Source organism: Rattus norvegicus, chromosome 3, assembly GCF_021556685.1.
Source record: "Rattus norvegicus strain SHRSP/BbbUtx chromosome 3, alternate assembly SHRSP_T2T, whole genome shotgun sequence".
NCBI lineage: Eukaryota > Metazoa > Chordata > Mammalia > Rodentia > Muridae > Rattus > Rattus norvegicus.
This window is the reverse complement of record NC_141536.1, coordinates 158,670,051-158,692,842: the sequence shown is the minus strand read 5'-3', so window position 1 is coordinate 158,692,842 and position 22,792 is coordinate 158,670,051. Positions and strand designations below refer to the sequence as shown.

General features: G+C 48.9%; 1 protein-coding gene across 15 annotated transcripts in view; it reads left to right on the top strand.

The window, feature by feature from the left end:
- Positions 1-21,318, top strand: part of Zfp217 (zinc finger protein 217) — a 40,737-nt gene extending 19,419 nt beyond the window's left edge. For 7 of the 15 annotated variants that reach the window (XM_087652496.1, XM_087652495.1, XM_087652498.1 and 4 more), the window contains 5 exons: positions 8,451-10,186; positions 13,448-13,564; positions 14,234-15,739; positions 17,231-17,360; positions 19,306-21,315. In XM_087652496.1, coding sequence (XP_087508622.1) covers positions 8,800-10,186; positions 13,448-13,564; positions 14,234-15,739; positions 17,231-17,340 — 3,120 coding nt within the window. In that variant the 5' untranslated portion in view covers positions 8,451-8,799 and the 3' untranslated portion in view covers positions 17,341-17,360; positions 19,306-21,315. Of the gene's footprint in view, positions 1-5,324; positions 5,435-7,247; positions 7,703-8,450; positions 10,187-13,447; positions 13,565-14,233; positions 15,740-17,230; positions 17,361-19,305 lie in introns of those variants that run through there. The other 8 variants (NM_001434163.1, NM_001434164.1, NM_001107813.2 and 5 more) reach the window with 4 other exon arrangements.
- Positions 21,319-22,792: the final 1,474 nt, after the last annotated feature.

Genomic DNA, 22,792 nt, shown 5'->3' with positions numbered 1-22,792 from the left:
AGATACCGCGGAGAAAAAATTTTCCCCTTTATGCTGAAGAATCTATTTTAATAATAGCTCTCTCTTTTTCTTTCCCCCCAGGTGGTAGGGGAGGAAGAGGGGGAGAGAAAGTTCTGACTCTGGCTTCTTCAAGGGGGGGATTTGCATTCTCTTTGTTAGCCTCCATTTTTGGCAGAGAAACTCGGGGTGGATGGGAGCCCCTAATCCTTTTCCAGTAGGCTTGTTTTGGAGGAAATCTGGAAATAAGACTTAATCATCAAGTATCTTGTAAACTGATGAAACAATTGAGACCTATGGTGGCCCTGAGTGACTCAGGCTCTGTCTCCTGGCAGATCAGTGCTAGTCACTTTTCTCCCTAACATCGCTGCTATGAAATGCTGTTTTGCCACAGCAGGGCTGCCATCCCCAGCCCAGGAGCCCTCTTCATTCTGAGCTGCCTGATTAGAGCCTCGGGGGTTCCAGAAGATGAGCTTCTTTTCACTCTATCAAATGGCATTCTTTTCTCACTAGTTCCAAACATGATATTGGTTGACAAGAACTTTGGAGTAGTCTTAATGACCCTTGACTGCCTAAAACACAGGACGTCATAAAAGATCTGCTGTCTGAGTGCTGTGAAAACAATTGACTGGGCCCTTGCAGTACTGTCTAGGAAGCTGCGCTTCCAGGCAGCTAGAAGATAGTTATTCCGAGATTGTTCCATCTCTATATGTTGTGCAGCCTGAACTCTGGATTTTCGAGGTCACTAGCTATAATTTGTTTTAAATGGCTGGTTCCTGATTCCCCATTGCAGTTTCATCCCGTGGCCATGTGTGTAATTAATAATCTGGGAAGTGGAAGCTGAGTGAGGCATCAAGAAGGGGCTTTTCCTTCCATTTTTGGAATCAGAAGGATCAACTTCAGGCAGTTTGGGTGAACTGTTGAGTATTTTAGTATCAAAATGTAGTTAACTGATCACAGCTGAGCATATGGAATAATTTTTAATTTAGGGTGATTAAAAAGATGTGTAGAACAGCTACCAAAATTGAATTAAAGGGTTCCTCTCCTAATAAATATTCTGAACCAGGAAAGGCTTAGCTACCTCCCGTAAGGAAGCTGTGATAGTGGAGCAGCCTCCACTGGCACACCAGCTCCTGATGGTTCCGGGGGATGGATGGGTGTTAGCTAGTTTAAATGCTCATGGAGGAAGCCAGGCATATTATTACAGAGACTTGGGGAAATGTCTTTCACCTTGCTGTGTAGGGCAAGTCTGGTGGAATATCAATTAATGGCCTCCTTGTGGGGGCACCGTAGGAGCTGAAGAATTGGCCGTTCAGTTAGGTGATCTGGATTAAGGTTCTTGGCCCGCCAGTAACATAGCCACGCAAATTTGCAGTGGTGTGTGGGCCGGAGGGTTTTGAATTCAGACCACGAGGGCAGATAAAAATCTTGCCTTGAAGGAAGTTGGTGGGGATGGAGGGGGATGTACCACCATTTTCTCTAAAACCTTCCTCTCCTATGAGCAAGCTCAGCTCTTGGATATGTCTCGCTTCCAGAGAAATGGGGTCTATGGGGGGGAAGTCCCTGTCAGCCAGCTGCTACCACAAATTACCCCTTTATGTTGAGCTCCCTTAGAGAACTTTCATTTGAACGTCTGTTGACTGCAGCTTTCTAAACAGTCAATTGTTTTCTGCCTAGGCTAGGGACATTATGGAATTACTAGAAATTTGGGGCCAGTTTGGTAATTTGATGATAAAGGTGAGAAATGAATTCAGTGAACCTGGAGAGGCAGCTGAGCAAAGGTGTGTGTGCAGGAGTGAGTCCTTTGGGCTTTTGCCCTTCTGCTTTACCAGTTGACTGGCCTAACCTACCCCCAAAGGCTAGTTGGTCGGGCTGGTTTTTAATGGGTGACTGTGAGGATGTTCAGATTTAAGAGTCCTGAATGGCCAAGGTGGCTGGGAAGCAGTCGGTCACATAAAGAAGTGGTTTGTTTGTCTCTGGATGGTCTAATACTCAGCAGGACACCAGTCAGTCAGTCTTGGTGGCAGTTTGTGTTTCCTAGTAGCTGATGAGTTAACTCTTAACATGTAAATCTGTCCAGCAACGAGTGGTCTCAACTATGGAAAAGAGTTTTTGTTTTTATTTAATTGGAGATGCAAACAGGTAACTGTAACATTTATTTAACTTTGTAAATACAGGAGGGGTCCATGAGGCTGAGGATAGCGCCCACCTGGGCTTTAAGGGTGTCCTGAGCTAGTATCCTACTTGAAGTTGGTTAAACTGGCTCTAATTTAGACTCTGCCCATTTAATCTTCTGGAAGAAAGAGCTGGAGTGTGTAATTCTTGGGGCCACATAATGGACATACAATTTGTTGGGGTGTGTGTACGTATGTATTTATGTGTATAGATCTGACATGAGCACAGTGACTCATTGTAGTCTCTAGAGTTGATGAGACCCGGGAAATGTGGGGTTTGCTTCCTGAAGTCCTTTTCCTCTATGTCAGATCTCAGAGCACATGGGTGACATGTAAGGTTGCTCTGAACAAACAGAAGTTATTGGAGAAACTTGAGACACCAATGCTCCATCTTGCCTAATTGAAGATTACCAAGAGTATTATTTGCCCCATAAGCTGTTGTAAAACATATCAACACGGGGTGTTGGAAAGCCACTTTACAGATATAAATATCTTTAGGTTGATGATGATAATAATAATGAAAGTAAAACTGGATCCTTGAGCACACCTGAACTGATTCGGGATGAGTCAGGCAGTTTCCAGTTTAATTAAAAAGGGGTGGAGTTTATGTTCAGCAGTCCTCCAGCCTCATCCTGTTGGAGTTGAGTATTCTGTAGGACTTGGAAGATATTGGGCTGCATTGCCCTTGGCTTAAAGTAGTGTTGAAGTTAGTACTTGGCCTGTGATTGATTGGGTTATGATGCTGAATTTAAACAATTTCCATCCCAACCCCTCCTTCCCCCCCAAGAAAGGTGGCCTGGCCACTTCAGCTTTTTCCTTGTAATATTAGGGAAAGATCAAAAAAGTTCAAGATTGGGCTGGAGAGATGGCTCAGCAGTTAAGAGCACTGACTGCTCTTCCAGAGGTCCTGAGTTCAAATCCCAGCAACCACATGGTGGCTTGCAACCATCTATAAATAAAATAAATAAATCTTAAAAAAAAAAAAAAAGTTCAAGATTTAGGAGCTGTGGAGATCGCTCAAAAGGTCAGGCCATTTGCCACCAAGCCTGACAGACCTGCATCTTGATTCTTGGGACATGCATGTTGGAAGGAGAGAACTGACTTCTAAAATTGTCTCCCCTTTGATCTCCACATGCACCCCCATACATACGTAAATTAATAGTTTTTTTTTTTTTAAGAGGAAGGTTTTTATTGTTACTATAGACTGGCATAGAAGTTAGTCCTTTTACAGGGTTCAGAAAAAAGAGTAGGTTAAGAACCCTCGCCACGGGGGTTGGGGATTTTAGCTTTAGTGGCCCTGGGTTCGGTCCCCAGCTCCGGAAAAAAAAAAAGAAAAAAAAAAAAAAGAACCCTCGCCACTTTGCAGAGGACTTGAGTGTGGATCCCAGTACCCACAACTGTTCATAAGTCAAGTTCTAGGGGATCCTGCATGGCATTACAAGTGGTACACACACACTCTCTCTCCCTCCCTCCCCCTCTCTCAGGCAGACACTTAAGTAGATAAGTCTTAAGGACCCCTCCCATCTCAGCTTTATTTGTGTAGGTATTTGGCCTCCACGTGCTTCTCAGCACTGTGTGCACCGTTAGAGGCCAGAAGAGGATGATGTGTCCCCTGACTTGGAGTCACAGATGATTATGAGTTGCCATGTGAATGCTGGGAATTGAACCTAGGTTCTCTAGAAGAGTAATCGGTAGTGCCTTTTACTATTGAGCCATGTCTCCAGCCTAATTTTGTACTTTTTTTTTTTTTTTTTGGTTCTTTTTTTCGGAGCTGGGGACCGAACCCAGGGCCTTGCGCTTCCTAGGTAAGCGCTCTACCACTGAGCTAAATCCCCAGCCCCTAATTTTGTACTTTTAAAGATGGAAATAAGTGCGGATTAGGGGTGGCTGCAGCGGCACATGGGGTAGAGGTGGATCACTATGATTTCCAGGCCAGCCTGGTCTACAGAGCATGTTCCAGGACAGCCTAGGCTACCTGGAGAAATTCTGTCTTGAAAAACCAAACCAGAGACTGGAGAGGTGGCTCAGCGATTAAGAGCACTGACTGCTCTTCCAGAGGTCCTGAGTTCAAATCCCAGCAACCACATGGTGGGTGGCTCACAACCATCTGTAATGGGATCCGATGTCGCCTTCTGGTGTGTCTGAAAACAGCTACAGTGTACTCATAAATAAAATAAAAAAAAAAAATTAAAAGAAAAACCAAACCAACGGGGAAAGAAAGAGAGAAATTGGCCAGAGCTTAGTTGTGTGATTTGAGTGCCTTAAGGCGTTCATTAGAAAACCTATTACCTGAGTGAAGAGTGAAGCAGTTGGAGGCCATGGCAGAGTGCTGCCTGTGAGGAGAACCCTAAATGTTGTTTTAGCAGTTTACTGCTGCCTCTCGACTCTGGGGGGATAGCCTTCACCAGGAATGTGAGCTCTCATACTCATGGGAAGAGTATAGATGTGTCGTCTAAAGTCTGTGGACAGCTAGCTATGAGCATGTTGTGTATGGTGTTTCTCAGTTCAGGAGTTGTCACGAGTGGCACTTCTCCTGATTAGCTGTTTTGAGCAGTTTATCAGGCCTTGCAGTATTTTATAATATAATTGATAAATTTGCAGTCAGGTACTGGTAGAATTGAGTGTCCCTTTAGTCACATCAGTGTGTAGTTAGTGGCTTTGAGGCTATCAGACATACTTGAGCAGTAAGAGCCGTATCCTACAGAGTGTCAATGGTCGTTGTATATTAAAGAGTAACCGAGTCATTTTTATGGCCATTAAGCCCCAGCATGCTGTCAGAACGTAAGGGCATTCGGAGAGGGATGGCCAGCTGCATGGGTATGGGCTTGAAGGCTCGGTGCTTCCTTTACAGGAATGAAGATTGAAAGATGTTTTTAAAACAGACATTTTTTGCAAAGTACTTTTTAACAAGCTTTTGTGGTTAGAATCCTTGCCTTCCTGGCATCCAAACAAATTTAGATTGCAGTGACGTTCTTCAGTTCTGTCAAGAAGCAGGGCTTGAAGCAGGCCTTGGGAGTCCTGGTGCCTCCTACAGCTCGGGGGAAGGCTAGCCCACTTTGGGAAAGCTGCGTTTGCTTGCACACCGAGGCAGAGGGACCATTGTTAGTAATTCAGTAGAACAGCTGTCTGTAGGCTCTGACAAGTCTGTTGCAGTTCTCGCAGGGTTCAGCAAGTTGGTTTTAATCAACACGTACCCGTACCCGCACCTTTGTCGGCGTAGATGAGCAGCTCCTCAGTGAGGATCGAGAGCACCTGCGACCAAGGTTGGCGGCCCCTCAGGAGGGGACAAGCTCAGGGAGGGCACTGTTGCTTGTCAGAGCCATGGTGCGGCCTCAGACCTACACATGGTGTAGGCTGGTGCTCTGCAGCTGACCACACTTTGGCCTGCCTCAGCGCAGGGCTGGCTGGCAGCACGGTAGTATGGGGAGAATCTGGGAGGAGCCAGGTTTGGCGCATGCTCTCTTAATTCCAGTAGGGGGGCAGAGGCAGTCTCGGTTCAATGCCACGCATGTCTACCATGGAACTGGGAGTTCCAGGACAGCCAGGCTGTGAAGAGAAAGCGTGTCTCAAAAACAAACAAAAAATCTTGGCGGGTTGGTGAGACAGTTGATTAGTTCACAGCCCTGGCTGCTCTTCAGAGGACCTGTGTTCAGCTTTCAGCATCCATGGCAGGTCATTCAGAACTACCTGAACCCCAGCTCCAAGGAAGCGGACATCCCTCTCCTAGCCCACCCTCAGCACACTAGTGTGTGTACACACACCAAAGAATAAATGTGTCTTAAATACTGGTATAGCTTGGTTGAAGAGAGTGGTTGGTCATGGGGTGTAGCCTCTGATTTTCCGTTCATTTTAGCATCAGATCAGAGGCAGCCAGGACTATAGCCTGAGAGATGTGTCCGGCTTCAGTCCCTGGTTTCTGTCAAAGTTCTGGGTGTCTTAGTCCAGTGCCAGTCCCAGAGAAAGAGCAGTGGGCAGCCAGCAACTCTGTCCTTAGGATCTTGAAGGTGTTATTTTTTATATTTGAAAACCTTTTTAAAATCGCTTTTTAAAAAGCGATGGTAGAGAAAGCTAGTTTACAGCAAATGAGAATTTAAATTTTGTCTTATCTTTATTTTTAAGTCTGTATTTCCTCATAGGCTGGTTTTAGAGGTGGACTGTAGTCTTGAGCATGCAACAGCAGAACGAACCATGGTAGATGGTACAGGCAGGGCTTGTGTGGAGCAGACTTGCCCTTGAGTCTGGAGTTGCTATCACTAAAGCTGTCTAGGACTTGAGTTGAGCATAGCTAAACTATCAAACTGTTGTGGAGACCTCAGGAGGGGAAGCTTTCAGCTTTGCTCCTCCCCATCTGACTGCCTGGGACAGACAGATGCTTCCTGTGGCTGTAAGTCATCCTACCCCCAGGTTGGTCATGGTTTGAGCCAGGGGTTGGTTACCTTTTAGAGTGGTATTCTTCTGAAAGCTGAGGCTTATGATCAGTACTGCCCTCCCTCCTGGTCTCCCATCCTGTGCCCCAGTTCAAGCAGGGTTGCTCTTAGCTTTTTTGAGAAAGGGTTTCACATTAGTTCCTGGCTGGCCTAGAACTTACTATTGGATATTGCTATTGCTTTTCTGCCATTTTAAAATGGTCATTGTAGAGCTTCAAAGAAGAAAGGACACCTGGTAACTGACTGACTGTACTCCAGGTGCAGTCAACCCTCTGGCATGGAACAGAAGCAGGTCGTGGGGTGGGGTCCTGCCTTTCCAGACTATGCACCTAATTCTTCAGTGAACGCCTGCCTGTGCTGTGGGCGTCTGTCTGCTCAGTGACTGTAGAATCTGAATCACTAGGCCCAAGCTGAGATGCTGCACTGCTTTTGTGGTTGTGTGGAGCCATGGACGGCGTAGTGCTTGTCCTCTTTGCTGTAGTTTTAACCACAGAAAGTGCACCCTGGCTTGAGTTCACTTTGCCTTGACACCTTGAAGGCCCTGGCTTAGGCTGGAACTGGGTTCTCAGGTCTCTTGTTATGTCATAGGATGGGAACACTCCAGGTCCTCGTCCTCCATTGTGATAGCAGCGAAGGCAGAGGCTCCAGTGTAGCACAGCCAGCAGCTTGCTCCTTGCCAGTCTGCTCTGCAGTCTCTCACAGCTGCTTCCCCGGTAGAAGGGGACGAGCCAGCTTCATGACTGCTGTGGGGCGGGTGGGGTGCAGAGAGGAGGAAGAAAGAGTACTGTAGCAGGTGCTCTGGTGCCTTTATGTTTCCTTGGGCCAAATTCAAAAACTTTGTAGAAGAAAGAGGCAGGACTATTTCAAATAAACCCTCTCTGTGCTGTGAAGGACACTGAGGTTTTTAGGGATTAAATCTTCAAGAGTGGAAATCAGAGTCCACAGAGTAGCTAAGCCACTCCCTTCTCCCTGGCCAGTGGAAGGTGGAGACAGACAGGTAGGAAGTGGATTTTGTGAAGGAGGAATGAGCCATACAGAGTTAGGTCCGAGGAGGCCTGTTAGAAAGAAATGTGGACACGGGGAAGTCAGTGGCCTCTGCATCTGGTAGGTCGTTGACCCTTTGAAACCCAACCCTGCCTGGCAGCATCTGGTACCCGAAACCTCAGGGTCCTGGGCCAAGGACCTAATGCAAGGAAAAGTTCCTGAGTCTGCTGAGGCTTTGGACCAGTCTCATTTTGTTAGATCCATTTTCGTAACTTCTTTCTTTTGAGACAAGGACTCGTAGCTCTGGCTATGTAGACCAGGCTAGCTTTGAAATTTCAGCTCCAGCTGCCTCCTCCTCGTGAGTGCTGAGATTGCAGGCATGCGTTTGTGCTTTGCCATGTTTGTGCTTTTGCAAACTCCTGTAGTCACTGTAGGAGACACGCATGCATCTTGGGGGCATCTGACTGAGACAGCAGAGTTGTGACAATTTTATCCTAAAGCTGTCTTGGCCTGTCCGTTTTTGAGACGGTTGTACGTTGTGTACGTTGACAAGGCTTGCTTTGACCTCACTATGTAGCCCAGGCTGGCCAGCCTGTCGTTGCCGTTTCCTGTTCACACTTGGCATTTATATTTCAGTAGGCAGAGCTCTGGCTTAAAGGTCTCCTGACTGGCTGCAGTTCTGCTCACTTAGTAAGTCTACCCACTGGGAAGTGTGCTAGTGAGGAAATTAAGAAGCATGTTCAGCAGGATGTTATGGATTAGTCAAAGGGTAGGCAGTTGGGTCCCTTTTTGTGGAAAAGATCATGTGACTCATGGGCCAAACCCTGTTCCTGAGCCTTCTTCACTGAGGCGTGTTTTTTCCTTTCAGATTTTGGAAGTCCCTTGTCTTCACATTGCCGGGATCAACGTCTTGCTCAACTGAGCCACTCACCCAGTGGAGATGGACAGAACTGTTGCCCTCATGCTGACTCACGTCTGAATCACAGCCCAGGGCAGCCTGGATGCCTTGTTTGTGCAAAGACCCACCTCTATCACTGAGCTTCCCCCAAGCTCTGGAATATACACATCCCTCTGAACTTAGAGTTGCTCTAATTTTGACGCCCAGGGCTTCTGGAGGTTTGAGTGGTGATATCTCACAAGTGTCCTTATTCTAACTCCAGAGATCCTTAGCAGACAGCTGGATCGTCCATCCACTCAGACCTGAAGTGGCCGGCAGCATGCCGACGCAATCCCTCCTCGTGTACATGGACGGGCCGGAAGTCCTTGGCAGTTCTCTAGGTACCCAGATGGAGGTGGATGATGCTGTGCCCATGAAGGGACCGGCTGTGGTCCCCTTCCGAGCTGCGCAGGAGAAGAGCTTGGCCACAGCTGAGGGACACATGCCCCTGGACTGCATGTTCTGCAGCCAGGTCTTCTCTCACGCGGAAGATCTCAATCAGCATGTGCTCCTGCAGCACCGGCCCACCCTCTGTGAGCCGGCTGTGCTGCGTGTGGAGGCCGAGTATTTAAGCCCCCTGGACAAAGGTCAGGTGCCCACGGAACCACCAAAGGAGAAGAGCAGCAAAGAAATGGAAGAGCTGAGCTGTGATGTATGCGGACAGACATTCCCAGTGGCTTTTGATGTTGAGAGCCACATGAAGAAACATAAGGACTCCTTCACGTATGGGTGCAGCATGTGCGGGAGGAGATTCAAGGAGCCGTGGTTCCTGAAGAACCACATGCGGACACACAATGGCAAGTCTGGCACCAGAAGCAAGCTGCAGCAGGGCACGGAGAGTCCAGTCACCATCAACGATGTGGTCCAGGCACATGCCCCTGGGAACATCTCCACTCCCTACAAGATCTGCATGGTCTGTGGCTTCCTCTTCCCAAATAAGCAGAGCCTCATTGAGCACAGCAAGGTTCATGCCAAAGAAACTGTTCCTAGTGCCAGCAGCACAGCCCCTGATGGCCACCAAGAGGAACCCACATCCCCGAGGGAAGAGCTGCTGCAGTTTTTGAACTTGAGACCCAGATCAACTGCAGAGAGTACAGTGAAGCCCATGACCTCTATACCTCAGCTTGACCCATTCACCACCTACCAGGCATGGCAGTTGGCTACCAAAGGCAAAGTGGCCGTTGCCCAAGAAGAGGTGAAAGAGTCAGGCCAAGAAGGAAGCACGGACAACGATGATTCGTGTTCAGAGAAAGAGGAACTTGGAGAAATATGGGTTGGGGGTAAGGTGGAAGGTTCTGGAAAGTCCAAGACAAATAGAAGCAGTTGTTCAGGTCTCTCCCAAGACAAAGATAAGTCTAGACATGGTAACAGTGAAGTGCCTTCAGGGGACGCTGACTCCAAGTTGCCCGGCAGCAAGGAGAAGCCCACACACTGTTCGGAGTGCAGTAAAGCGTTCAGGACATACCACCAGCTGGTCCTGCACTCGAGGGTGCACAGAAAGGACAGGAGGGCTGATGCCCCATCACCCACCATGGCTGGGGATGCCAGGCAGCCTGGGACCTGCTCCCCAGAACTCCGCACCACTCTGGAAGAGAGTGGGGCCGGGGACCGAGAAGGAGGCTCTGAAGATGGGTCTGAGGATGGGCTCCCTGAAGGGCTCCATTTGGGTGAGTACTCTGCTGCCTCCTGGGCGGTGTTTGCTGCAGGGACTCCAGGTGCCAGGTTCTTATCTCAGTGCTTTGTGGTGTCATCCATCATGTAGTCTCAGAACCATCTCAGGCCCTTCTCATTGCTTTTTTTTTTTTTTTTTTGGTTCTTTTTTTTCGGAGCTGGGGACCGAACCCAGGGCCTTGCACTTCTAGGTAAGCGCTCTACCACTGAGCTAAATCCCCAGCCCCCCTTCTCATTGCTTTAATCAGGAGGTGACTTAATAGGCCGGTCCAAAGCATTGTGAAAGGACTCTGCCTTTTGCTCCCAGAAGACTTAGTTTTTATAGCTAGTACACCAGTGTGTAGAGACCAAGGATGCTGCTGGCTTCTTCAGGCAGTGCACTGAGGTTGTGACCTGATGCAGAATGCTAGGAATTATGGGCTGAGGCCCAGGACTTGGATCCCCCTTCCTGTTAGACAGGACTGCCTATCCCGGGCCTGTGTTGATGCCTTCTCCTACATGGGTTTTTAATGGTCCCAGGAGGATGGGGAAGCCTCCTTAGGGTTCACTAGTTGCACTGTGGGACTTGCCCAGTGCATTCTGATCACCTTGGTGTTTGTGAGGCCAGTGTTCGTGAGGGAGCTTCCAAAATGGTCTTTTGGTGAAATCCAGGAGTGAGGGCCCACGTCAGGCCTGCTCTAGGAGTCTGGTGTGTTCTAATGGTGTTTATAGAAACAAGCTGCTACCCAGTCTCGGATGGGTGTGAGCCTCGAGCCTTTGCAGTAGATTGACTTACCTGTTCCTCATCTTGCTACCCACCCCACGTGAACCATTGTTTCATGTCACTGAATGTGAGGCTCTGCTGCTTAAAGTAACACCCCGATGTGTGGGCATGGGCCACACTTGCCTATGTGTGTGGCCACTGGGTAGTGTGGTTGCAAGTCCTCTGTGAGACCAGAGTGAGTCTGAACAGTCAAGTCTGTCAGCACTGCATGTGAACCAGCATCCAGTTCTTTTTCTGGTCACTTGTGTACTTAAGGAATGTTGCTTTTATGACAAGTGTTCAGTCAGTTGAGTTTCCAGGCCGTGGGAACTCTGAGTTTAGCATATATCACTCTTTAGTCCCAAGAACTGTAAAGACACATGGTGTCCATGATGCCGTGAGACGCTTGCAGATGGCCTCTGCACCAGTGCAGTTCTGCAGCATCAGGGCTCTACGTGGTGGACAGTGTGGTGGGGTCCTGTGGTAGGCTGGCCTGGCTGGCCACAGGTGGGCGTGCTGGAGTCTTCCTGTGGTTCCCTGGTGACCCATTATCATTGCCCAACCTTTCCTTGAGATTTCCCTGCTTGCAAAATCGGATCATCCGCCTCTGGCACTCCTCCTAGGATGAGCTCAGCATTAGTTATGGCGCTGTACAGAACAGCATAGCCCCAGTTCCAGGCTATAAGAACGCAGGTGCCAAGCGTTGAGAAGGCCACAGCCTGTGTGTTAGAGAGCGAGCCTGCATGTCCCTAGCCATTCGCATGTGAGGTAACAAAGCCTACACCCTGACACAACTGGAGGCTGGGTGAGCTGTGGGAGAGCTGTGAGTATAGCTGTGAGTGCAGCGGACTAAGGGTCCTGCTGTGCCTTCGGACAGTCTGCTCTGCTTTAGGTGAACTTTCAAGAAGTTCACAAGGGGGCTGGGGATTTAGCTCAGTGGTAGAGCGCTTACCTAGGAAGCGAAAGGCCCTGGGTTCGGTCCCCAGCTCCGGGGGGAAAAAAAAAAAAAAGAACCCCCCCAAGAAGTTCACAAGGAGAAAGGCTGCGATGCAGTTTCAAGCCTCTGATACTGTGTCAGGAGCTAACCGGGCTTGGTGTAGTGGAGGCCGCCCAGCGTCATCCATCACACCTGCTCTTGCCAGCTCTGTGAATCAGCTGCCTTTGGGAGGTAGTAAGAATGCAGCATTCGGCAGAGAAGGGGAGAGGCCTGTAATCAGAAATGAAGGTTTTTTTTTTTTTGGTTCTTTTTTTCGGAGCTGGGGACCGAACCCAGGGCCTTGCGCTTCCTAGGTAAGCGCTCTACCACTGAGCTAAATCCCCAGCCCCAGAAATGAAGTTTTGAAAGGCAAAATTTAGTTTAATTAATTTGGTACCCTGGTGGGGTTTTTGTGTACCTCATGACTGACCACCATGCTGCACCATGGCCCTGATGTAGACTTCAGGGGAGTTACCTCCCTGATAGAACTGACGGAGACTACTGGAGCCATCACTTGCAAGCTGGTGGGCTGGAGAGTGGAAAGCCTCAGCCAGTTTACTTAGGGTCTGTGCTCAGTGGGTCCTTCTCACCAGACACCTCAGCTTTGCCTTGAGATAGACTCTAGTGAGCCAAGCCTCTTTTGCCCAGGGGACTCCACCTTCCCAAGCGTGGCTACATTTTGGTCAGCTTTCCTAGGTGCTTGCCCAGAGTCAAGTAGGGATTGCTCCTGAGTTTATTTTGTGCTTGCTGCCCTCTAGTGGTAGCTTCCTTAATCTCAGGTTGTCTTCTGCTGGTAATAGGTTTCACGTCACCTCCAAATACTGGTTCTGAGTTCCAGCAGTTCTTTTGGCCACTGGGTGCACATCTACCTTAGGCATGAACCAGGAGTAGGCTATGGGAAGTGGCGAGAACAGAAAGTACCTGTCAAGTTTCATCTATTACATGGTCTTTTTTTTTTTCTTTTAAAGATTTATTCATTTATTATATATGAATACACTGTAGCTGTCTTCAGACACACCAGAAGAGGGCATCAGATCCCATTTCAGATGGTTGTGAGCCACCATGTGGTTGCTGGGATTTGAACTCAGGACCTGAGGAAGAGCAGTCAGTGCTCTTAACCGCTGAGCCATCTCTCCAGCCCCAAATGGTCATTCTTATGATGAAAGTACATACCTCATCTTTACTAGGGCACTAGGCTACATTCAGAATACACAGGGTAGTGCCAGGCCTAGCGGCACACACCTTTAATCCCAACATCATGGAGGCAAGCTAGGGTGGGTGCGTCTTGAGTTCCATGCCAGTCAGGGCTACATAGTGACACCTTGTCATAAAACAAAACAAAAGCACAAAGTCTAAGACCTGAGACACTGCCTGACGCCCTCGGTATGTTATTTGAGCCTGTAAAACTTCTTCACAGAGCTAAAATAACAACTTCTGTAAAACTTGCTTTCCCCCAATTGTTTTGAGACTCCTGGAGTCTGAATTCCTGAACCCTGCCCTTCATCTGACTGACACCAATATTTTTGTTTCTGCTTTAAGATAAAAATGATGATGGAGGAAAAGCAAAGCCCCTCACGTCTTCGAGAGAGTGTAGTTACTGTGGGAAGTTTTTCCGTTCAAACTATTACCTCAATATTCATCTCAGAACGCATACAGGTAAAGGACTTGGATTTTAAAGCATGTGTTGGCTGAAACAATTCTGTGCTGTTCTGTGGCTCAGACGGCTTTAGTGTGTGTGTTTGCAGCTGTTGTGTGTCCGACATCACTGCAGCTTGAACCGTGGGTCCTGTTTTGAGGTTGGTTTATGGCTACCATACCTTAAGGAGAGCTTGTTAATATTTTTATGGTTCTTTTTTTTTTTTTTTTTTTTTTTTTTTTTTCGGAGCTGGGGACCGAACCCAGAGCCTTGTGCTTCCTAGGCAAGCGCTCTACCACTGAGCTAAATCCCCAACCCCGTTAATATTTTTAAATGCCATGTTTTAAGACCCTCTTGATTTTGGAGTAAGGTACGGGTGTGTTTGGTGCTGTCGGATGCAGGAGTAGAGGTCGTGCGGGTGAGAAGGTTGCAAGGTCTCCTTGGCTTGGGTGCACTGCTTAGTCCACTGTGCTAGAAACAGTGCATGTGTGGTTGGGTCAGTTTGAGCGTGCTCTCATGGGGAATCAGGTTTATATTTTAAAGTGCATTGCACTAGGGCGTTGGTGCCCTGGCTGTGAGGATTGGCAGGTAGGGAACAGCCCATGTTTGGTGTCATAGCTTGTTTAGCTTGCAGAGTTCTATTGGCACCTTTCCTAAACTTCCTGATACAGTGGAATATCTCGTTTTAGGTGAAAAACCATACAAATGTGAATTCTGTGAGTATGCCGCAGCCCAGAAGACATCTCTGAGGTACCACTTGGAGAGACACCACAAAGACAAGCAGCTGGGGGATGCCCCTGCTGAGTCCAAAAGTGAAGGCCGAAGTCAGGAGCCGCAAGATATGCTACTAACGGCTGATAGTGCACAGACCAAAAATTTAAAGAGATTTCTTGATGGTGCCAAAGATGTTAAGGGCAGCCCACCCGCCAAGCTACTTAAGGAGATGCCTTCTGTCTTCCAGAGTGTTCTGGGCAGCACTGTTCTCTCACCAGCACACAACAAGGATACTCAGGATTTCCATAAAAACGCAGCTGATGGTGCTGAGAAAGTGCGAAAGAGTCCTGCCCCTGCTTATCTGGACATGCCAAGAAAGAAAACAGGGGATCCCCGGGCCAGCAGCCCTGCCTGCAAACTAGAGGGGGTTGGGCCCTTAGCACGAGAAGCTGGCCACGGGGAGAAGATGGATCGGGAGGCTGACTACAGACATAAGCCCGGTGCTGACTGCCAGGACAGGCCTTTGAATCTATCACTCGGGGCACTCCACGCCTGTCCTGCAATCTCTTTGAGCAAGTGTCTCATCCCTAGCATTGCCTGCCCATTTTGTACTTTTAAAACCTTTTATCCGGAAGTCCTTATGATGCACCAGAGACTTGAGCACAGGTACAACCCCGACACGCACAAGAACTGCAGCAGCAAGTCTGTGCTGAGGAACAGGCGGACAGGGTGCCCCCCTGCTTTGCTGGGGAAGGATGTACCCCCCTTGTCTGGTCTGCACAAGCCCAAGGCCAAGCCTGCCTTCTCATCACAGGCTAAGGCCCTGCACCCAGAGAAGGTTCGGCAGGGGACCTCGGGGCCAGGCAAAGCTCCCCAGACTTCAGGACCGGACAACAGCACTTTAGCCCCAAGTAACCTGAAGTCACACAGGTCACAGCCCAGTGCCGGGGGCCCCAGTGCCACCAGGCAGCAGCAGTCAGAGCTGTTTCCAAAAGGTGGCGTCCCTGCTGCTATGGATAAGGCGAAAAGACCTGAGCCCAAACTGAAGGCCCCCCCGGCTCCCCCGGCTCAGTCCCCCCTTAGCAGTGGTAATGGCAACGGTTCGGCTGAGTGCCCATGGGGGCAGCAAGGAAGAGACTACTACTGTCAACGGAATGCTGGCAGTGCCACGTCAGAATACAGTGAGCCACATCCCAAAAGACTCAAGTCCCCTGTGGTGTCCCTGGACACAGAGCATCCTGGGCCCAATGGCAGAAGGGGCTTTGAGCTCCCCAAGTACCATGTGGTCAGGAGCATCACTTCCCTGTTACCACCAGAGTATGTGTGCTCACCGCCTGTGCTGCCTCCCAAAGCCCGTTTCCTGAGCCCTGGGGAGGTGGAGTCGCCCAGCGTGTTGACTGTGCAGAAGCCCTACGGTGCCTCTGGACCCCTGTATACCTGTGGACCCGTGGGACATGCAGGAGCCAGCCCATCCCTTGAAGGTATTACTGTAGGCGCTAGGTCGGGGTTTAAACACCTCCCACAGGAACATTGAGTTCTGAGGTGCAGGCAACCGTTTTCTCATATCTAGTAGGAAGCAGGGGATTGTGGGCCATCAGAGCTTAACTTTTATAGATTATGTCTTGAGTTTCTCTTAAGGAAATGTAGAAAATAAAAATAAGCTAAAAGTTCCTTTCCTTGTTGATGCCCAGGTGCTAGCTAGTCATGGTGGAACACGCCTGCCATCCGTCCCAGCACTGGCTAGTTGTGACAGCTGGACTGGAGGGGAGGGGTGGTCGAGATTAGCCTGGGTTACTTAGATCATTCCAAGAGAAAAGAAAACCTGAGTGCCACTGAAGCCTAGCTTAGGGTTGTCACACCCCTTCCCCTTTGCACGTTCATGGCTGACACTCTAAGCCTATGGTGGAATTTGGGCTTCCTGTGTGCTCGTCTACTCATGAGTGGGCCCTTAGCCTGTCAGAAGTGGAGAGAGTAGGAGCTCCTGACTGAAGAGACTCCCATCAGTTGTGTGTGAGTGGCAGTGGTGCACTGAGTGTGTGCTGTGGTGTTTTCCTGGCAGATTGTTTTGTATGTAGTGGTCACCTTTTGGAAAATTGGAGTTCTCATAGGGAAACATCTCTTTCCCGGTGTTTGGTGGAGGTTTCTGGTGCTGTCCTGTGCTCGGAGGAAGGGGGCAGATTTGTCTGAATGTGCGGGTCTGTGTTGAGGGTTTGAGTGCTCCAGAGAACCCTCACTGTACAGCGCAGGTAAAGCCCCGAGGCCATCAGTGCAGTGCGTTCTGGGTGCATCCTGCTAGAGACAAAAAGTGTTCTCATCCACTACAGTGAATTGTCTCATTGTCATGAAGTAGTAACTTGTGCTTTATGGGTGCTGGTGGCAGGCATTCTGCCATCTAAGCCACGTCCTGGTCCCAGTGTGTGTTTGCACCTGTGGTTTAGGTGTCTGATGTCCATGGTTCGAGTTGCCCCCTTTCCTCTGAGTTGGTTTCTGCATGTGTAGGCCCACGTGCTTGTGAGGATGTAAGGATGAGTACATAGACAGCTCCTCCCTTCCTCCAGACCAGGCTCGGGTTCGCTGAGGAGTGCCTGGGCCATTGCTGGTGCTCAGTTAAGGTCTTTTATTTTTGAGATAGGACCTCACTATGCAGCCCTGGCTGGCCTGGAACTTACTGTGTAAACCAGAAGAGCCTCAAACTTCAAGATCCCCTTTGTTTTGCCAGGTGCTAGGGTTAAGGGCAAGTGTCACCAGGCTTGGCTTTTTTTAGGTCTGACGTTGTGTAGCCTTGGCTGGCTTCAACTCAACATGCGCCTGCTGTCTCACCTCAGCTCTGGGGTGAAAGGCGTGGAGCAGCGCTGGTGCCCTTTCTTAGTCTAAGGTACTACACTGGGGAGGTAGGGTTGTCATCAAGGCGTGGAAGCCCCTGTCGCTGGTGGCGGGATCTGAGTCCCCTCTCTCTCTTTCTCTTCAACTAGGAAAGAGGCCTGTGTCATACCAGCACCTATCTAACAGCATGCTGCAAAGGAGAAACTGTGAGAATTTTATTGGAAATACGCATTATCGACCAAATGACAAGAAGTCTTGAGTTCTCGTTCTTGGGCAAAGGTGAGCGTTATTATCCTTAAATACGTTGTATGGATTTTACTGGGACAATAACCGAAATCATTTTCTTTTTGAACTTTTAAAAGTGACTGTTACTATTCTAAAATTACATTTGTTTGTGGAGGTGCTCAGTGTGGTTGGGTAAATGTGGAGGTGTGAGGGAGCTGTTTCTCTCTCCCACGGTGTGCGATTGCTCCGGCCCTCGGGTTCAGCATCCAGGGCCATCTAACTGGCCCTGTTGTTTTTAATTCATTAATGATTATTTTTTGTTTTGTGTGCATTGGTGTTTACTTACTTGTCTGTCTATGTGAGGGTGTCTGCTTCCCCAGAACTGGGAAAATAAACAGCTGAGAGCTGCTATGTGGTTGTTGGGAATCTGACCCCATCCTCTGAGAGAGCAGCCAGTGCTCTTAACCACTGGGCCATCTCTCCCAACCCTCCTTCCCCTATTTTTGTTTTTTGTTTTTTTTTAAAGATGTTTGAAAATTTATAGTATTTGCTGGACGGTGGGGGCGCACACCTTGAGTCCCAGCATTTGGGAGGCAGAGGCAGGCAGGTCTCTGAGTTAGAGGCCAGCTTGGTCTACAGAGCCAGTTTCAGGATAGCCAGGGCCACACAGAGAAACCCTGTCTTTAGAAACAAAACAAGGGGGCTGGAGAGATGGCTCAGTGGTTAGGATCACCAGCTGCTCTCCCAGAGGTCCTGAGTTCAATTCCCAGCAACCACATGGTGGCTCACAACCATCTGTAATGGGATCCGATGCCCTCTTATGTGTCTGAAGACAGCTACAGTGTACTCATATGCATAAAATAAATCTTTCAAAACAAAAGTGAAAAGACAAATTAGAATACTGAGGACTGTAGGTGACTGGTGGTTAAAGCATCGGGATGGCTCCTGAAGAGAGAAGCTAGGCCCTGGGTCAGGGCCCTGTGCCGACTGCCAGTCTGCCTGAGTCCCAGACCGAGATAGGCTGGGGTGCAGTCTGTGAGGAGGTCTGTGAGGAGTCTGCCTGAGTCCCAGACCGAGATAGGCTGGGGTGCAGTCTGTGAGGAGGTCTGTGAGGAGTCTGCCTGAGTCCCAGACAGAGATAGGCTGGGGTGCAGTCTGTGAGGAGGTAGGTTCTACAGAGGTGCAGGGGGCTGCTCTCAGTCCAGAGGGGATGTGAGCGTTGTGAGGCTCTGACCTGTCCAGGCAGAGGTGTGTGCTCACTCGGGCGTACGGGCCAGATGGACACACACTTCCTGAGCGCAGGGAGATGCTGCCAGTACTGCCTGCCTGTCCTTTTACGGGTCACAGCCTGGCACAAGGATGTTGGCTTTCCTGGCCCCTTTGTTTCCTTTTCCTGTGTGAGTGTCTGACTGAGCACCTGACCCTCACTAACCAAACGGAGCGCTAACACCGAGCCACGTCACCAGCTGTTGAGATTTTCCCTCTTTTTGGCAGGGGGAGGTGGGGGGCAGGATGTTGCTGTAAAGTCTAGGTTGGCTATGAACCTGGTAATTCTGCTTCAGTTTCCTCAGTACTAGTGTTACAGAAGCGAGCCATCACACCTGTGTCCCCCTCTCAGTTGGTGGCAGTTGGAGTTGCCAGATGGGATGTACCAAGTACTGGGTTCTGGTTCCTGTGTGATAATGTCGTTCTCCTGAGTAGTCCATTGACACATGACTTGGTCCAGCTGCGGAGGTTGGAGAAGTAGGCCTTCGCTGCTCCTCCCCTAGTTGCACTCACGTGTGCTGCAAGATGGAGGGTTTTGTTTATCTGCACGGGTGCCTCTGGATGGAGATCACAAGAAAGGGTGTTGGGGCCGTCTACCATGGGTGCTGGGATCCAAATTTGGCTTCTCTGGAGAGCAGTGTGGTAGCCGTGGATCCATTTCTCCGGCGTCGTTCTCACGATCCTTCCTTCAATGATTGTGTGTTTCTAATCACGTTCACCGCTTTCCCATTAGGTCCCTGGATGCAAGAACACACTTTCCACGGAATCACACTTTGGTTCATCTTCTGAGAGCACGTGAGGATAGCTACTGAACAAGCTGTGACTGAATTGTACATAGACCCGCGAGGAGCAGAGAAGGAACACTACATTCTCTAACGTCTGTTAACCTTTGTACCAAATAGCAATAAAAACTAGTGGGAGCAGTTGGGCTGTGCGCCAGGGGACTGCAATCTATTTTGTCCCTAAATATTTTTTTAAAGAATTGACCAAATAAGTTTTTTGCATACTTGAGCTCGGCTGAAAAGGAATCATTTGGGTGGGGTGGGTGGGGTGGGGAGTGCTGTAAAGCTTGCACCTCAGGTAACTGTAAATACCAACTGATGTCGTGATGTCATCCTCGTGAACTTTCTTAAGTACTGTGTGTTTCTCTTCCTCATGGAGCTCAATGACTTGAGCATTTTCTGCTTCTTTATGCTTTTTCATTTAAAACGTGTTTTAAAGCATATTCTCACTGAGTCTCTTGTCTGTCGATGGAAGCATTGACCCTCAGAAGATGTGCTGTGCAGCCTGAGGTCAGCAGGCATTAACCTGGTACCTTTACTATAGCTGTTAGAGCTCATGTGTACAGGTCGTCCTCGAGCCCCAGCTGCTGCTCTGGGGATGTCGTGGTGCTTTTGAGTGGGTGTTGCCTACAGAGAAGCTGCCTCTGTAGGGCGGGCGGCCAATGTCTTGGACAAGTCAGGCTCCATGAGGAGCTATCTAAGTTCTTCTTTTCTTTTTGGAAGATTGGGTTTCTCGGAGAGTTGCCTGATTTAAGTCTAGATAAATATGCCACATCTCCTTGTGGGAATTGCATGCTGGGAGGCAGTTTTAAAGAGTGGAAAGTTTGGGGAAATACTTTAGTTTGTATTTGAATGAGTCTGATGTGTCTGGCGTTTGAGCATGGGCACCTTGAGTGTGGGTGAGGACCTGCCAGCGGAGCCTCCTGGGAGGCGGGGAGAGAAGATCCGCTGGAGACACGAGTCTCCCATTGTTTCACAGGGTGACTTCCTCAGTGCACAGGCAGCTCAGGATGGGAAGAGGAGCCACCAGCTGGCTCACGCGCATTTAAACTTGAGTTCCTCTGATGTCTGAGTTAGTCAGCAGTTCATGGGTTTAGCAAACCCAAAATATTTTATTAAGAAACTGTTTCAAAAATAAATTTGCACTGCTCGTTTTTTCTTGCCCCACCCCTCTTGATTGGACAAAAGGGTGAAGAGCTCAAAAACCTCGACTTCCCCCCCACTCCCTTTTCATAGTGCACCATGAAGGGGCCCTTGGGAGATGTCTTACCTCTGTGTTGAATGGAGACCTACCTGGGTTGAGATGTGCCTGCTCTTGCAGAAGTGCTTTCGTATCAGGAACGTGTACACTAGGCCCTGTTCCCGTCCACAAGCTGAGCCATATGTACGTAATCTAGACTGTTTTTTTAGGTCTGCACTTTCATAGCCTATTTTTTGAAGATTAACACATTTGCAGGGTGATGACTCCATCTTTGTCTGAATGCAGTGAGTGTAAGAGGAGGCTCGCTCTCAGAGACCGTACATGTGAATCTGGAGGGGTTATACAGTCGGGGCCAAAAGTTAAAACCTGTATTTAAAGAAATAATCACCAAATCTATTAGAAAACAAGTCTGTGTGAAATGCTGAAATGTCGGGGCTTTCAGATTCCTCTAGGTACATTTTCTGAATGCGTTAATGGGAATTCCAGGTTTTTTCTTTAAACAGCCCTTTGTGCTTCCGTGTGTCTGGTCATCAGTATTAACTCTGGGATACTACTGGCTGTGTGTCTTTCCCTGGGAGGCAACAGTACGCGTGAGGAGGTACACTCGTTGCATTTTTGTTAACGTATTTATTTCATTCCAGTTTGATTTATTTTAATTGTTGATACTTAAGTTGTCAGTAGACAAGCTTTATTTATGATATATTTCAGCTTAAAGTTATGTTATTATATGTGGATGTAAATATAGACTTGGTGTTTTACAGTTCCAGTGTTCTGGTTTTCATTGTGTTCCTGGTGTGTATGCCTGTTTGTGTGCGCGGGTGCCTGTGTGTGCGTGGGTGCCTGTGCGTGTGTGCGCGTGCGTGTGTGTGCGTGCATGCGCGTGAACATGCAGGGGTTACTTTGTGTGTCCTGGTGATCAAACTCAGGTGTTAGGTTTGCCTGCAGACATCCTTAACCCATTGAGCTATCTTGCTTGGGCCCTGGTTCCTGTTTTAAATCTATTTTTTCCTTGTTTATTTTAAAAGAATACTTTTTTTTATGTGCCCATGGAAGTTAGAAGAGGGTGTTGCATTCCCCGTAACTGGAGTTGTAGATGGCTGTGAGCCACCATGTGGTGCTGAATGAGGAACCCTGTCCTCCATAAGAACAAACAGCTGCGCTCACCCCTGGAGCCAGACCCGTCCCCTGTCACTCACTCACTCTCAGCTTTTTAACAACTTTGTGTTGAGGCACAGACAACATGGCATGAGTTGTGGGGGTTAGAAGACAACTGAGGGGTTGCGTCTTGGTTTCCACATGTAGAAGGACTCTCGCTCTCCTGGGCCCATGCCTGCGCTCTCCCTGGGGCTGGCGGTTGGGAATCACTCGGCTTTCCTGCGCCCTTGCTGGGTTCATTTGGCGACCGCTCCTGTAGCCCACAGCCCAGGCTCCCATCAGACTTTGCTTGTGCTTCAAACTTGCTGTCTTGCATCTGTTTCCCAGTCCTGGGGGTGGGTGTCTGCTTTCCCCTGGGTTGGAAGAAAACAAATCTCAGACAGAATTTAATTTTCTGTCTGAACTCTATGTGAGTGTGACTTTTTAGAAGATTAAAAACTGATTGTGTGAGCGTGTTGCCTGCATGTGTGTGTACCCATGTATGCCAGAAGAGGGCAAGGGATGCCCAGAACTCTGACTTCCTTAAAAATACCTCCTTCACCTAAAGCCAGAGGAGCTAGACACAGCCCTCCACCTGTCTGGGGTTTGGTTTTTGTCAGTTTGGGCTTTTCTTGCCCTCATCTCCAACCCACGTCATTGTGAGCTGGCAACTTAAATCTCAAGGTGGAATTGGGTTGAGTTTTTCTGGTACAAGGGTGAGTGAGTTCTCTCCTCTGCCTGTGTTAGCCTGTGAGGGTACCATGCCCAACAGTGGGTCCAGCAAGGCAAGTCAGAAAGATCATAAAGCTCCCCCACCTTTCTGTTTAAGCTTTCAGTGGCCAGAAGTGAAAGCTAGGGACGTGGAAAGGATATTTGAAAAGTCCCGTGGGGCTGGTGAGGTGGGTCGGTGGATAGAGGCAGGTGACTTGCTACCAAGCTGGTGACTTGAGTTGGATCCATGGTACTGTACTACTCATGGTGGAAAGAGAACCAACTCCTGAAAGTTGTCCTTTGGCTTAGACACACACACACACACACACACTTTGTTAGTGATTCTTTGGTGAAAACATTTGCCCTCCAAACCTGATGACCTGAGCTCAATC